This window comes from Vulpes vulpes, chromosome 13 (assembly GCF_048418805.1).
Source record: "Vulpes vulpes isolate BD-2025 chromosome 13, VulVul3, whole genome shotgun sequence".
NCBI lineage: Eukaryota > Metazoa > Chordata > Mammalia > Carnivora > Canidae > Vulpes > Vulpes vulpes.
In genome coordinates, this window is record NC_132792.1 from 86,008,760 (window position 1) to 86,026,042 (window position 17,283).

The 17,283-nt window shown below is 38.2% G+C and overlaps 1 protein-coding gene across 16 annotated transcripts in view; it reads right to left on the reverse strand.

Annotated features, from left to right (window-relative positions):
* The window catches only part of PTPRM (protein tyrosine phosphatase receptor type M), a 777,617-nt gene that overhangs the window by 246,057 nt on the left and 514,277 nt on the right, over positions 1-17,283 (reverse strand). For 8 of the 16 annotated variants that reach the window (XM_072734917.1, XM_072734913.1, XM_072734910.1 and 5 more), the window contains 3 exons: positions 15,879-16,152; positions 14,798-14,834; positions 8,151-8,225 (listed from right to left, as the gene is read on the reverse strand). In XM_072734917.1, the coding sequence (XP_072591018.1) occupies positions 8,151-8,225; positions 14,798-14,834; positions 15,879-16,152 (386 nt within the window). The remainder of the gene's footprint in view (positions 1-8,150; positions 8,226-14,797; positions 14,835-15,878; positions 16,153-17,283) is intronic. The other 8 variants (XM_072734918.1, XM_072734916.1, XM_072734914.1 and 5 more) reach the window with 1 other exon arrangement.

The window sequence follows — 17,283 nt, forward strand, 5'->3', positions numbered from 1 at the left end:
TGTGGCCAAAGAGCCACAGGGAGGTGAGGGCAACTAGTGTGGAATGAGGCAGAGGGAGGAAGGGAGAGCTCATCAGGGGAATGGGGCAGTCATCTAAGGCTGTAGGCCATCGTAAGAACTGATAAGTAGACAAGGAGGGAATCAGCAGTGAAGGATTTTTGACAAAGAATATGGAGAGAATTCTAGTTTTATTGTATAATAAAATATCATTAAAAACAGCTTAATAAAAAATGATGATAATAACGTAGGACGACCCTAAGAAGACCCTAACAAAATCTATACATGTATGTTAATATATGACAATATGGTGTTTCAATTCTGTGAGAAAATAATGGTTTATTTAATAATGAGAGCCAGACTAACTGTTGTCTATCTGGAAAGAGCTAGACCTCTCCCTTGGCAATAGACCACACTCTATTGGTGGTGATTTCTAGATGGATTCAAGAGCTGAAATGCGGGAGAATGGCTGAATAATCACAGATGTGAAGCCCTTCTCAAGCAAAATAAAAACCTTGGAGAAATAGAGGAAAATGGGAACATATTGGTTATCTGAAAATGACAACTTCTTGATGCCAAAAGACACAATGAAGTACAAAGAATAGCAATGACTGGAATAAGTATGAACAAATGGAGAAGAAAAAATGCAAATGGCCAATAAACAGAAGCAAGGATGCCCAGCTTCAGGAAAAGTCAGGAGAATCCCACCTTCATGCACCATACTAGAAACATGAGGAGGTAAACATCCAGTGCAGGTGGAGCTATGGGAAAGGGGCACTTAGCAGGTACTGGATGGAAGGATGAGCTGCTGCAATTTGGAAAGAAAGGAATATGGCCAGTGGTTCATAAAAAATGAACTTGCTCTTTGACCCATATTTGGGAATCATTAAGAAAGAAATGTTAAAATGGAAAGAATATATACAGAGGGTTGTTTATTCCAGTTTGTGGTGGTGACTGTTGTTAGCAGGAAGAAAAAAAAACTGGTGAAAATCCGAATATCCATTAACAAGGACCTGGGTGAACAGACCATCATACGGCCCTACAGAGGAACAATATTGAACTAGGAAAAAGAATGTCTGAGATTGATTTGTATTGGCTTGAAGGAGAATTCATGACCCAGTAAGTATAAAATGCTAGTAGCAGAGTTAAGTATACAAATGGTGGTGAAAAAATCTGAATATATTTGTATATTTTTATGTAGAGAGAAAGATAGCTATTATAGGGGCTGGAGATGAGATCAGTATTAGACATGGGATAAAATTTTTCAGTATATATGAGGTTTTTTTAATATATAAGCTTTGTTCATTGAAATATCCCAAGAGCTTAGCACAGGGTTTAGCATATAGTAGGCACTCAGGAAATATGTGCTCCAAGAATCGATGAACAAATAAAAAGGTTTGCATCATTCCCATAAGTGAAAAGAATGTGTTAAGGAAGGAAAACAGTAATAGCTAACATTTATTCAGGGCTTACAAAGTACTTTACTTGTTCATTTAATCCTGACAACTTTACTGTGAGTAAAACTATCTGTGCTCCCACTTCACAGATGAGCAAACTGAGGATCAGAGATTTGAAGTAACTTGCCCAAGGTCACTCGGCTGATAGGTGACACAGCTGAGATTTGAACCTGACTGATTTAATTCTAGAGCCTGTGTTCCCACCTGCCATGCTACCTATAACTGTTCTTAAGTGAAATTGTCGCCCAGCCGAAAGGCCTGTGTGAGATGTAGCTCCTGCAGCTTTCCCATGGAACCCCACAGAGCACTGCTTAAGAATGACTGGACCAGACAATTTATAGGGCTCCCAATGCTGATGTTCTCTGGCAATTGACTAATGAGCATCTGTGGGATGAAGGATTTGAGATCCTCGCCTTTCCCAATGTACCTCCCCCCACAGTCACCACCAAATTTAGATCCTAATTTGTGGTGCCGGCCTAGTGTCAGCCCTCGCCTAGGGCTCAAAATTCATGAGCTGAGACATGTGGCATCTAGTGCTCTCCTTCATTCTTTGTAAAATGGCAGGATAAACGTGTTCTGGAAAGATGGTGTGAGGGCTTTAGGGTATACTTAAATATGGTATTTGCTACAGACCTACTCATCAGAGAGAGTCCAAGAAATCTCCTTGGGCTGTTGCTGGTGAACTTCAATTGCAGGTTTTCTTCCTGAGAAATAGGTGTCCTTCTCTGTGACCCAATGGCTAGGACCCCCAGGGGTGTCAGGATGGTCTATCATGCCGCGGCTGGCAAAGGGCTGCCTGCCCAGTAGAGAGGGCCCAGCAATGGAAGTGGAGGCCTGGGAGAGCCATCTGAGGGCTCAGCCTGAGAGAACAGCTGGGTGGGAGTGGAGGGCATCTTTCTATCATGGCAAATGCAGGAGACACTGATCAGAGGAAAATACCAAGGCAAGGGGCAAAGCACACATCTCAAGTACAGTGAATCTTCCTATTCTGCCGTTTGTCAAGCAACACCCAGAAGTATGAAAGCAGAAGCCCAGAAAGCAGGTGATGGGATTGTCTCAGGTTGGGGACCAGTATATGATGTGTGATGAGGGCAAGATGGCAGGGGGCCAAGAGGGTCCAGGTGTCCATAATACCCAACTGAAAGGGCTGCACAGGGTGCCAGGGCCAGATGGGATGCAAGTGGCGTCTGAGGGGCGCAGGAGGGGAGAAAGGAGAGCATGGAGGGCACAGAGGGCACAAAGGGAGAAGTTCAAACAGACGCAGAGGTCAGAGGAGCCCAGGGCTCATGTCACAAAGCCCGGAATCAGATTCTGGTCCCTGACTTGTCCCTGGGGCCCGTGGAGGTGTTTCATTCCTTTCAGCTTTCTTTTGTCAACTGAAAAATGTGACAACATTCTCTCAAGTGGCTGTTGCGAGACTTAGTGAAATACTGCCTGCAGAAGTCTCTAGCACAGCATCCAGAACACAGAAGTTTCTCATACACACTCAGTTGCTTGACTGCCTCAGTAGGATCTAGTTCAGTGACTTCCATGTTTTAGATTGTACATTAAAAAAAAAAAAAAGATTCTTGGGATGCCCTGGTGGCTCAGTGGTTTAGGGCTGCCTTCAGTCAGCTCAGGGCATAATCCTGGAGACCCGGGATGGAGTTCCGTATCGGGCTCTCTGTATGGAGCCTGCTTCTCCCTTTGCCTGTGTCTCTGCCTCTCTCCATGTCTCTCATGAATAAATAAATAAGATCTTTAAAAAAATAAGAAATGGGGGATCTCTGGGTGGCTCAGTGGTTTACCACCTGCCTTCGGCCCAGGGCGTGATCCTGGAGTCCCGGGATCAAGTCCCACATCAGGGTCTCCGCAGGGAGCCTGCTTCTCCCTCTGTCTCTGTCTCTGCCTCTCTCTGTGTCTCTCAGGAATAAGTAAATAAATAAAATCTTTAAAAATAAATAAATAAATAAGTAAATAAATAAATAAAATTTAAAAATTAAAAAAAAAAAAAACAACTCTATTGGGATGTTGGATCGCTCAGTTGGTCAAACATCTGACTCTTGGTTTCGGCTCCAGTCATTGTCTGAGGGTCAGGAGAGTGAACCCTGTGTTGGGCTCGCCTCCAAGAGGAGTCTGCTTGAGATTCTGTCCTTCTCCTTCTCCCTCTGCCCCTCCCCCAATATGTGCATTCTCTCTCTAAAATAACTAAATAAATAAATTTTAAAAACTAATTTTAAAAAATCTTTATTTGCTTTAAGAGCCACATTAAGGAGAAAAAGGAACACTTTGAGTTGTATTTCATGATCGCTTTGTCTACACACTGGCAAAGATTCTCTCTGTAACCAAACTCTGGCCAGACTCCTCTGAGCCCTTCCTCCCCTACGCCTCAACCTTGGCCTGTAAAGACTTGAACCCCGATGGTTTCTAACTGCTCCCGGCTGCATCCCTAGGTGACCTGGTCCCCCTTAATCTGCCTGCCTGAGAAAACTGAAGGCTACCCAAAGAACTGATGGTCTGTTCCAATGACATCTGAAGACAGGGCCCCTGTGTCCCAGCCCCTTGGGAGAGGGGAGCCGCCTAACTTGGATAAATGCCGGTTAGCAAACTAGATGGGTGCTTTATGGACCAATACACCTTTCCTGATCCTTGTAAGTTTTTACTACCCTGACTCCACTGAGCCCCTGCTCACATCATCCCTTCCCCCTCATTCTCCCTTTATTTTATTTTATTTTTATTTATTTTTTTCCTTTTTTTTCATTCTCCCTTTAAAACGCCAGTCCCCTCTGTGCAAATCAAAATGGAGCCTGCCTCTATCCTCTATAGTCAGTAGTTAGTGCATAAAATTTGTTTTTACAGCTTTAATGTCCAGCTGTGTTTATCTTTGACAGTACAGACATATGCTACATATACATTTTTCAAAACTTGAAACTGTGTAGGAGTAATCTTTGGCTAGTTCTCTCTCTCTCTTTTTTTATTACTAATTATATCTAGCAAGTAATTCTACATGCTCTGATATATCTGATCTGTACTTGAATCCCAGAAGTCACTTTGTTTATAAATATTCTAGGATACAGATCTTATCGTATTAGATGTATGTGTTAACCAAAACGGATGATAAAAAATTTGTTTAAGGAAAACATTCTCCACAGGATTTCAGAGTTGGCTGGGTTATTAAGTCACAAACAGAAATATCTTAATATAAAATAAACAGCCTAGAGATATTTATAAAAATCAACTAAAAATCTTAAAGAGAAATTTCTAGCGTGTACAGATTTTAATTTTCTTCCCAAAGCAGTACTATATCAGAGAAAATTAACCACAAAATAAAAGGAACAAAGTAAAAACCCGAAGCACTTCCAGTTTCCAGGACTTTCTCTGTGTGCACTCTTTAGAGTGGTTTTGAGGTACATAGGGCCTTTATCACAGTTACATATTCTGTTTCCTTTTATAATCTCCTAAATCCAGTGGTTTAGTAAAGCATTTTTTAAATCTTCAGGTTATAACCCAATAGTGGGAAATTAGTTTAGTAGGTAGTGATAAGAATTTTTAAAAAATGAAACAAAATAAGATGGACCGGAATAGAACAAATCAGAGTGAATCTTATTCAGTGAGTAGTCTTGGCAGTATGACTCCTAATGCCTTAGCTTCAGGTAAATAAACGAGTATGCATATTATGTGTATTGGATAATGATGCATTCTCAAGGTTGGCTGAAGACAAAAAATTTTAAGGAACACTCCCCAGTGCAATGACAGGCCTGCTCATCCTACACACTAGCATTCTGTAATCTGATCTGCCTTTGTTCAATGAATCAGCTAATAAATATTAGCTAATGTTTATGAGCAGTTTTCTGTGTCCAGGACAGTCCTGGTGATGAAATCAGGTCACCAGGTGCATGTATTCATTGGCGTTAGACGAGCAAGGGAGGTCCCATCCATGCCAAGGGAAACACAAGAAGCATGGGCCACATTCTGGGACAAAGGGACTATGCTGCAGAGGACTATCTCACCAAGGTTTCCTAGTGTAAGTACAGCCTTGAGTAGCACTTGGAGGAGCATGATGTCAGCACAGTCACAACAAAATGAACAAAAACACTGCTGAGGGCACTTCAGAATGTATCCCTCATGTGTCTCCTATTGGCTTCTGGAAGGGACCATATTGATCTAATAAGCAAAACCACAACTGTTCAATGGGGCACAGATGTGCAATGTTCAGAATTGTCCTAATGGCCATTTCCTAAGCTGCTCCACATGACGAGAAAAGTTTGGAGATCCATGTCCTTTTCGCCTGCTAGTTACAAAACTGTTGTCTTGTCCTAACTGCTAAATGACGAGCACGATAGTAATTTTTCATTCCTAAGAGCATGTGTGTATGTAGGTTTTGATGTGACTAATGCAAAATGCCTGATGCCAAGAGCTTGGGCAACCATACAAAGTAAAGCTTTTTATACGAGTTAGTAGATCTATACCTGGCACACAGAGGGTGCTCAATAAATGTCAGGTAAGTGATTAAATGCAGTAAGTCTCAAGCTTGCAGCATGACTCATGAATAAATCTATTAAAAAGACAGTGTTATTGCTATCAAAGTTGATGGCTGATGCAAATGGAAAATGCAAAAGAAATATTACTTTATTTTTAATTTATCTGGGTTAGATTAACCATCATTAAAACCAGCAGTAAACACTGAGAAAAGCTCAGGAGAAGTTCTTTTTTTACTGGTTTTTGAGGCTTATTGGTTTTTACTGGTTTTTGAGGCTTATTCTAACACTGGTTTTTGAGGCTTATTCTAACACTCCATCATTTTAATCTCTAATAAACCAAAGTAAATGACGGAGATCTCCTGCATCCCTTAAAAGAATGGCAGCCATACACCACAGCAATGTAAGTGTCCTTCACAGACTAGTTCCCAAATAACAAGATACACTGGATCTGAAAGCATCATGAAGGCGGCTGATTTATGAGGTAGCTTCTTAATTTGCAAGTTTTAGAGAGAAATCTGTGTTCAGAAGTTTCACTTATTTCATGCCTAGTAAATAGCATGCTTAATATTGAAGTAGTAGGTAGAGGTAAAACCCGAGAAGGGGGTTATTTAGCTACATTTCCCATAAGCACTTGTTTTAGGATAATGGGGCCAACCCAGTTTTAAAGTTTGCTGACAACAACTGGTGCCAGCCTAGACACAGTTGGTGGTCAGACTTGCTCAAGCATCTCAGGTCATCTTCAGGACACCTAACCGGGCCATGGGCCCGTCCTTCAACATGAAGGTGTCAGAGCAGAGGACTTGTGTTAAGAAAGACACTATCATGTAAGGACTTCTACTGTTGGGAAGAGCACTTTAGAAGTTCTGGATAACAAAGAGTCTGTAATGAGTAGAACTTCCATCAGTAAAAGAAATGTGCTTGGAAGCGACAGAAGTAGCACTGTTAATAATAACTTTATAGCTTTTGGGCCCTGAAACAGGGGATTGAAAATATGTATATATAACATTAGGCTAGAATTCCAGCAGAGGAAGAAGTAGAATTAGCCTACATTTCTTCACCTTACAAAACTCAGTCTATACATTTCCTAAGTCTCGGTTGCTTTTATTTTCCAAAATAATAAGCTCACAGAACAACTTAAACATTTATGAATTCTTACGATGAGTTAAGCTATACTTTTTTTCCCTTAAACCTTAAGAGTACATTCCTTCGTTTCACACACTTAAAACAATTGCTGGAGTGGAAATTCTATGGAAAGTAGCTGAATGTTCTTAGTCAGCTTGAACCACTACCTGCCACAAACTATGATGTCGATGATGCCTCTGAAACCAGAATTTGAATCCTGCCCATGTAATAATGTTAGGAAATCTTGACAATGAGTTGCTTTTATTACAGGACAAAACTTTGTCTTCTGGGGTTCTCTGGCCACTCACCTTCAATCTGGAGTCATTTATTGGGCTCTTATGAGTTTGTGTAGATGTCCATACACCTCTGGAGATAGTATGGATGGACAAGCTAATACCTCTTAGCTAAGCTTGCTTTCTGTGTGCTGTTTCTTCTATAAAGAAGCACACAGTTCAAGTCTATGACTCTAAGCCATTCAATTTTTCAAAAAACGTCCCTAAATTATTCAGTGCATTTGACTTGCAGATGTGCCACCGCTTTACGTAAACACTTGGCTTTGAAACAAGGATCTATAAGGAATGCAATCAGCTCTGTTCCAGTTGTACATACACGAAAAACTGTTTGAACAGTGTCACCCCAAACAGCTTCGGGTGACTTTCATTTCAAGATTTTGCATTGCTACATGGGCGTGCAAACTAGACCCTACAAGGGTGAAAAGTAAACCTCGCTCACCCTCACATTGCAAAGCCTTTTTAGGTGAATTTGCATAAATGGGCATCCATCTTTATGGATTTTGATTGAAATCTGCTTGATGGCATTGCTAGGCAAGTCCCAAAAACTTCATTCTGTATAACATTAGGCTAGAAAGGGACACACAAACAGACAAACACATGATGAAAACATGCAGTGGCATTGTGCGTAATGCATGGGTATAAATGTGCACACAGAAGAGGCCAAGCACATCACTTGATTTAATGCGGGCACAGGTCTGTACCAAGAGTCTGAAACATTATAAACAAGCCTTAAGCAAAGGAGGAAATGTAGAGGGGAAACAAAGCTGAGAAAAATGAGCAGGAAATGGGCAAGATGACTCATCTATACTTGAACGTCTGACCTGTCAGTTGGTCGTCGCCTGCGGCAGGGGCGATGCGAATGTAAGGTGTTGTAAGCTGAGTCACGATTATCGCAGCTATGGCAAAGGAAGATCCCCAGGTCAGCATGCATGAGGGAAGAAAAAGCCAAACTGAGGCTAGGCTAGCAAGGAGAATCTCGATCAGTAAATCACATCGTCCCAACTTTGTTCCAACAATGACAAAAAGAGAAGAAAAGCAAAAAGCAAAACAAACAAACAAACAAAAAAAATAAAAAAAACCAAAAAAACCCCCAAAAACATAGCAAAGTGTCGAATTTTCAGAATTCTTTTCCCTTAGATAAGCTTTGTCAGGCAGTTAGATTTCTAACTATGACACAGTTCAAGCTTTGGCTGAGATTTTGGGTAGATCAACCGAAGGGGGTAAAAAAAAGGAAAAACCAAACCTAAGTCTTAAACAAGACTCAAGACTGAATAGTGTTCCCGACTGTTATTGAGCGTCTGTATAAATGATTCCTTGCTAATTCTGATGATCCCAACTTTAGGCTTTTAAAATTTATTAGGTTACTTCAAATTCTGCTGCTGAAGTCACAATATTTCCTCTTCTTGCTAAAATCACTTTTGTGAAGCACATTATCTTCTTTCACTAAAAACAGTTTTAGGTAGAGAAATTTCTCTGATAACTAAATTTCGTGTAGAACATTTCCATTTGGGAACCTTAGTTTGTCACATTAAGGGACTGAAAAAAATGCATCTCAAAGCATTGGTTAAAAAAAGGAAAACCAGTAATTGCCTTTGCTATAGTTGTCATGGTTCACATATGACCAAAGACATGATTAAGATTCTTGAAGTGGACCAGTCAGGCTTCTTGGTTTGCCTATACAGCTCAGCAGTTGTGTTTAAATGGTTAACATTTATGACACACAGATATTGGGGAGGAAAAAAGAAAGAAAATTAAAACGTCAGTTCTAACATGATACAGCTGGAAAATGATGCAAAGAAAAAATATTCGAAAATTAAGGACAGGCTTACATGAAAGATTACTAATTTACATGGAACAGCCTGGGTGCTATTAGAAATGTGGCAGCGAGTAAGGAAAATAGATCATCTACCATCTGCAGACAATTAAACCCAAAACTGCTGCTGCATAATATTTTGAAATATCCCTCTGCACCATTCAAACGGTGCTGCTCCTTGTAACTAGACAACTGTAGCAACTGGGTTCGAAAGTGGGAAAATTATCTTTCACACATTATTAATGAAAACTTCCTAGTCTTGCTAAGTAAGATGAATAAACTACCAGTTGGAGAAGATGGAGGACTCCCGAGGTACTACAGAGATAATTTTCTGGGTAGGATATAGTATGCAATTTTGCATACTGATATAGTCAGTTGTAAACAGTAAAATGTGATTTCTAAGACTCATTAAGAAGTTGATACCAAGTTTATACATATAACATTTGCTTGGTCAGAGACCATTGTTGAAACATTCCTGTATGGTTTTCCATTACTTACAGGAAAATGTGACCTACTCTGCTTTCAAGACCAATTATAATATCTTATCAAAAACAGAGATCTACCCAATACTGAAAAAAGTTAAATAAAATGAACAAAAAGTTACTTGAGAGTGGCTATGTTGGGCAGCCACGTATTTACAACTAAGTGAAAGGCAAATTGCAATCGGAGGCTCAAAACCCTGATGGAAAAAGTATATATAATAGATATCAGGAGGGATTTTTTTTTATGATCTCTATGTTCTGCCTTCTGAAGTATTTATTTGTGACTATTATTTTTAGTTACCAGGAAAAAACTTGATTCTGTTACAAAATACCTTAAAATAGGAGTCAGCCAGCCCAAGGCTTACTTTTGCAAATAAAGTTTTATTGGAACACAGTCAGACTTAATTGCTTACACAACACTCACAGCTGCTCTTGCACAGCAACAGTAGAGCTGAGAAGTTGTGACAGAGACCATATGAGGTCTGTGACCCTAACATGTTTACCATCTGCCCTTTACCTGAAAATCTGCTGCACCCTGTCTTAAAATATCAATAAAAATGCATTAAAAAACAGAATACTGCTAAATTTGGTTAAGATAAAGTAAGAAATCCTAAACCTATGCTTTGAAGACAATATCTGATAGTAGCTGATAAATGTAGGATCTCTTTTAGGTCCAAAGGTATGTATGAAAGGTAAAAAGTGGATCAGACTTCTGAAGCATCGTTTCAGCTGCATGTAATGGGGTCTTCTGGAATGTGAGGAAGCAGTATTTATCAAACTCTTTCGCATGACTTTCATGTTACTTGGAAAATTAGTTTGGGTCAAATTATTTGGGAAATATAGGGTTGAACAAAATTAAACAGGTTTCTTTTCCTTAGTAACTTCTCAGGGGCCTGGATATACTCATGATGTACATTAGGAAGACTATTTAAGATCAATCAAAGAATATATTTTCTCTACAAAATGCTGAATGACAAATGTAGATCATATCTATATTTCTCTTTCTAAATCCATAGCTAAATGATAACATATTAGCATAGATTAGTGGTCTTACTATATAATTTTTTTTCTCCTGCATTGAATATGAATAATTAAAAAGAATCTTAATTAGCTTTGCATGTCAACAGACATTCTTTTCAGCTCTTTTGTTGGTGGGTTTTCATTTTGTAGCATTGTGGCCTAGAAACTATGGTATTTCTTTGAACAAAACAGTGAACAGGAAAACAGTCTAGAGAAACTTCTCAAAGGGCCTATTGATTAAAAAGAGAAACATTCAAATTTCTGAATCTAGTTAGAAACTGTATCAGGACAATGGAAATCCTTCACAGTTTTCTGAAGGTCTTCTAGCAAAGCATATGCACGTTGCAGGACAAATGTTAAGTTAAATAAAATACTGAGCTTAAAAACAGTGAATCATTTTTTGCACAAAAAATCCACCTTAAAATATGACACCAGAATAATGGTTTGTTTTCTTTTTGTTTAAGACTTTTAGTCTGACTCCTATAATGCTTTTGGAAAGGATTTATTATGTGTTCTCATGAAGTTTTTGTTTCAAGTTCTGGTTACACTGCTGTTAGCCAAATCATAGCAAAGAAAGGAATAAATACACACATATGACTCTAGCCCTCATACACTGAAAATAAAGGAACCAAACAAAAAAGCCCTTCAAAACATCTATGAACTCAAAATCCTTAAAAATTTAGAAGTGATATATTTATGTACTAGGACGTCTCACAGATTATCTCCTAACATTCAGTAGGTACTCACATACATTTTAAAATAAATTTATAATAGGAAAGCCCCAAAATGGCTATACTGTCAAGGACAAGGACAGCTGGTATAATGTTATGGAAAATATTATTTTATGGAAGATTGATGCAAAGTATACATTTAAATTGATTATTAAGTCAATTAGAATGGATATACCTCATTTAATATGAGAAGTCTTCCTACAAGACAGATTTTGATTTTTAAGTGTATCCTGTCCATTTAGAATTGATAATCAACAAAGCCTTCTAGAACTAGCATAAAAAGAGTTTCAGCCCTACCACTGACCAACAGGCAGCCATAAGGTATGCAAAAGTCAAAGAAAATACATATACTAACCGCTAAGACAGTTGGACCAAGGTGGTCTTGAAAGGAATCCAACTATAAAAATGTGAATGTGATTAAAAATCAAAATAAAACTAAGAGAATCTGAGAATACCTAAGAGCTATTCTATTCACTTCGCCATACACATGGAGGGTAACATCCAAACATCATGCATATTCTATTATTGCATGGTATCTTTATCTTTTTAACTCAAGAGATAGAATATTCTGTGATGAGTTTGCCTATAGCCTATAATAAAAAGAGTCACATATACCTATGAGAAATCTGGATGTATAAATTAAAGGGTATAGGAAAATATAGGCAATCCCCCACACATATGGAAATAGGTAGGAACATACCTTGGGTATTTTTCCCATGTCTAATTTTTATGAGGCTTTATATTTGAGATGATTAGTGTCAAAATATACCCATGGAATATGATTAAAATAATCACAACATTAAATTTATAAAGAGTATGAAATATATCTTTAAGAGACATAGCCATATTTGAAATTACAAACTAGATTCCTGTGAAAACAAATCCACCTCCATATTTTCTCTCTAAAGATACTTGTCAACAGTTGTTTCATGAGAACATCGACATCTTTGTAAATTCAAAATGCTGCTTAGGAAAGTGGTTTAGTGCCTGGAAATTCAATTAATGCACCACACTGTCAGCCATATGTGGCAAAAACACAAAAAGTTTGAGATCTTTTAAATTTCAAGCATCTTTACTGCAAGGTACCAATAGAATGATTAGAACTGCCTATTTCTCTGTTTTGACTAAGTAGTCAAGATGGAATGGCTTCCTCACTGCTGAAAGAATTTTTAGTATGGAAAGAAAAATGATCTGACTGTAGTGGGGGTGAAACATTAGACTGTGCTGTAAAGGAAGTTCATTGAATCTGTAAATGTAGAACATAATAAAATAAAATAGTGTCGGACAGTGCAGTTCCACCTGCAAAGAGATATTCTCCTGTAGTGTCCTCTTGTATTATGCTCTCATGAATAGAAGTGACAATGCTATATAATGACTATTAACATTCGTTCCCTTCTTTCCCCAAAAGAGTTGATTTGGATAGAGTTTGTTGCTATATAAATGTTTGTAAATGACTCAGAAAATATGAGTGGGGAATATTTAGTCAATCAGGTCATCTGATTACTTAATCATCCTTGGGTGAATTGAAAAACAAATGACATTATTGATTAAATCTAGCTGATGGAAGAAAATGATCCAAATCACCATCTAATTCAATCTATTGTGAAAACAGCCAATGTCAGATTTCTAAGTCTCTACAACTGTGTTACTTATATAATTACTTAGCTATGTAGCTGAACAGATATTTCACCACTTTCAAAGTAAACTGGGCAGGGCCACAATTTAATAAAGGGGAGAGCAGACACTTATACAATGCAGTACTATAACTGGCCAGAGTTCTGCTGGAGTAAGGGCTGTGAGACATAGTGAAACACTGAGGATCGGAGTTCAAAAGTTTAGAATTAAACCCTGACCCACAAATTTGCAGCTGAGGGACCTTGGTCAGTTAGTTCATCTCTAAAAATATGCGTTTTATTCATTTAGAAAATAAAAATAGCAATACCTGCCTCCTTTCTCACAGTAATATTGAAGAAATAGATAGTGCGTGTATAAAAGTGCTTTCAATTTTTTTTTAGCTATGATATTCAATGTAAGGCATTATAAATTAGGCACTGTGGAACTGGATTTACTCTTTCTGAACCCAAGGGGAAATAGAATTCACTCCAGCAACTGGAGCACGGGCAGTGGTGTGGAGGTCTCAGGATATCAACATCTCATTGAAGGGCTTCATAATATCATAATAAATAAAGCTAAGAGCCTATTACAGTTTGTAAAACATACCAATATCTGTAATTTCATTTATTATTTATTTACTCCTAAAAATAAAGGCAGTTAATCAGGTACAATCATATATTAAAAAACTGAGTGTTTCAAAATCAATATAAATAGATTGTTGGAAACAGAACTATGAGGCCATGAGGACCAACAAAATACATATGATGTGAGTACCTGACACAAGGCTTGGCACATACCATGAAACTAAAAAATATTTGTCAAGCTAACTGAATAAAGAGGTCATGTATCTTTACAAAATAAGAATTCAATGAGAATTTTGAAAATGCGGGTGGAAGTCCATGACATATCAAACTATGCTTCCTAACAGGGAAGCAACAAAAACATGGTATTTTTATCCAACAGAACTCAAGTGATTGCCTACGGCCCGATTATGTCTAGTACCATAGACGTAAAATGCCTTCATGCCATCATTTCTAAATTAAATCACACAGAACTTCATCATGCTCAGGGTCACTCTGATGGTCTGAAAGGGTATGTTCAACTACAAGTGTTAATTTATAATGCCTCATTTTAATGCAGGATTTTACATTTCTTAAAGCATTTTCTCATACACGTCCCATATGCTGGTTAAAACCACGCTGCAGGGTTGAGAAGATGAGGTTACAGCTCGAGCACACACACAACTGTACTCTCTTCTTTAGAGGTTGTGTGTGGTGAGCTTGTGGTGGTTCACCTAGCCACTTCTACATCCGGTCTCTGATCACATTTTCTTGGGACTTTAAGCAGACCTGGGAAACAAAGATCTACTAACATCACCCAGTTACTGGGTTCAATAGACCCGCTGTCAGTGAAAAAAAGCACCTGCTCTCCACCTGGGAGAGCTCTTGTCACTAGGTACTTGCTTAAAAATAGGTCATATTTTACTACTTTGCACATCAAGATTCATTGGTCATAGTATTCATTTGGTCCTATAGTTTAAAAAAAAACGTGTACTAAGATGCATAAACATTACTTTTATTGAATTTTGAAAAAGCTAACCATTGAAAACTGCTTGGAACGCAATAATATGATTCCTTATTTTAAAAAGTATCTACATGAAATAGTCAATGTTAACTGCTAAGACTCTAGTACATGCACACACACACACACACTTCTTTCAATAAAGTTAACATTCCGAGAAGTTTTGAAATACCATCTAAATTTATAAGGGACATAAACTGGGAGAACATCCCACAATTTCAACCTACCTTTTGTGGCCACTCGGACACAGTCTATTTTGGTTTCCTGTGTTAAATAAAGAGGGGAAAAAAATCACTATTTGTGTTTTATTTAAAATGAATAAAAATATCTCTAGTTCTATTTACATGCTGATAAGGAAAGATCTCATTGTTCCGAGTGTGGTGTTAATCACACAGTGATTACTCCTGGAACCCCGCTCAGATACAAGTTCCCATGATGATTACAGAAACCACACTCAGATACATTTTCCAGCTCCAGAGCTGGTGGCTGTAGGCATTTCTGGAGCGGATGGTGAATGAGGGGCTACATACAAAATACCTCTGCCTTGTGGCCCTGGCTTCTCCAAATCCTTGCTCACTCTCTGTACAGATACTACTAGAGGATAACTCCAGAGTCCTGGATTTCCCCCCTTTTCACTGGCAAAAGTCGAGTCAGTGAGGATACTTGGACCCATGTGGTGAAGAAGGGAAACCATCATGGTATCTGGAAAATTCCCACTTCTTTCTAAAGAGACTTTAATATCTTACCAGAGTTCTGGGTTGGTCTGAACAGGAGAGGGGGAAAAAAATTTGGGAACAACTCCGTAGTTTTTGTTTTCATCGCATTTTTCTAAAACTATTTTCTCTTAAGAAAAAAAACTGAAGATACCTAATTTAGTCAAAGCTATAGGAAGCATAAACTCTCGTGAAACCAAAGAAATGGGACAGAATAGGCTGAAAAGACAGATGTTGTGTATCTCACAAAATTTTAAATGAGCTGAATGTATGTGCTATAGCTATAACTACTTCCCTGCAAAATAGTAAGCTAAGCAGAATTGCTAGCCAACTTTTGGTAACAAGTAAAAACTGAAAATAAAAACCATCATGTTGACAATATACTCTTCCTACCAAAACAAATACAAATATATTCATTTCTTTCCATAGATTTCTCTAGGTGAAAATAAGTTTAGAAAGAGAAAACAAAACCCACATTTGTTCCAAGTAAAAACATACAAAAGCATGCCTTTATTTCTTACTACTATCTTCTTTACTCTATGTTCACATTAATAACTCTAAATAGACTAAGTAAACAGCCATCTATAAAACTTACCCCATTGGCTCTACTAGCAGCTTGGAAATAAATTCTGTAGCTTTTATGGGGGAGAAGGGGAGTGTTCCAGTATCCATTGTATGTCTTATTATCACCAATAGTAAAAGGCTGAGCAGCTTGGAGGCTGTTTGCTGGGAATTCTGCAGCAAAGTAGTACTGTGAGTTCAGTATTGATGCATTCTGGAAGTGAATTGGCACAGGGTAGCACTTTAGGATTTCTGTTGTCTTTTTAGTTCTTCGAGGACGTTCTTCCTCAACAACTACTTGATAGACACTAGGGGAAAAAAACAGTATTATCAGTGATATTTTATGATAATTGGGCTGATACCCCTTGCCTTCAATTGCATGGGGCCCATGGGATATCCAAAATGAAGAATGCACTGGATATCATCAATAATAAGTGCTTAATGCATAATGGATACTCACTTAACACTTGCTCAATACAAGAGGGGGAAGGGGCTTAATATTTTCCCATAGAACTCTCTCACCCCACCCCCCAAAGCACAATGTATTGAGGGAAACAAAGTTCATCAAAATTACAAAAAAATTATCTAGCAATCTCTGCTGTTTATGTGAGCAGGACACTAAAATTTTTTTCACATGCAACTGAAGATGAATTTATAGAAAAATTAACTCAATTTACCTAATGAGTGAGTAAATGAAATTATAAATTATATTCACTGTAAGTTTTTTTTAAAAGGCAATGTACTATTTTCTTCAATGACATCTGTATGAATGCACATGAAGTATTAACAAGTCAAAAAACACAATATGTAATAATTCATGTTTAAGGTTTAACTTCCCATATTTTCTTATATTCCTTTGCCCTTCACCATATCAGATCAGTGGTAAGAAATGGTGTAAGGAGAGCAGAAAAAAGAGACTGGAATTTCAAAAGCCAAGGACTTGGAGTTATAAGCAGTTTCTAAGAGTAGATCATGAACTGGGTCACTTTAATCATACATGAAGATAAGATGGGGATGAGCATGCTCTGAAGATGCCTGAACAGGTGTCCCAGCACCTACCCCCTTTCCTCCCTGTCCCCTTCCAATGTCTGAATTTCAAAGTAGCCACAGGAGAATGGGACAAACCTTGAAGGGATGGATGCTTCTACTAAGATATGTATTTTACCATAATGATGAATATTTGTGCAGTTTGGGTGGGGGAAAAAAAGTTTCTAATACTGAGCAAAAACTAACTCTTGACAGCAGCTTTCAAGAACTGAATCCAGAATAGATGGATCTTGTTCTCACTGTATCAGAAAAGCACTGTGACTCCCTGGAACAATGCTGCAATCCTAGAGTTGCTCATATAGACACTCATCAATGCCCAAGAAGAGCAGGAGAGAGGTGCCTAACATCCCTATCTGCCTGGGGAGGGCCTGGAGAGGTCCCTCTTTGGGTCT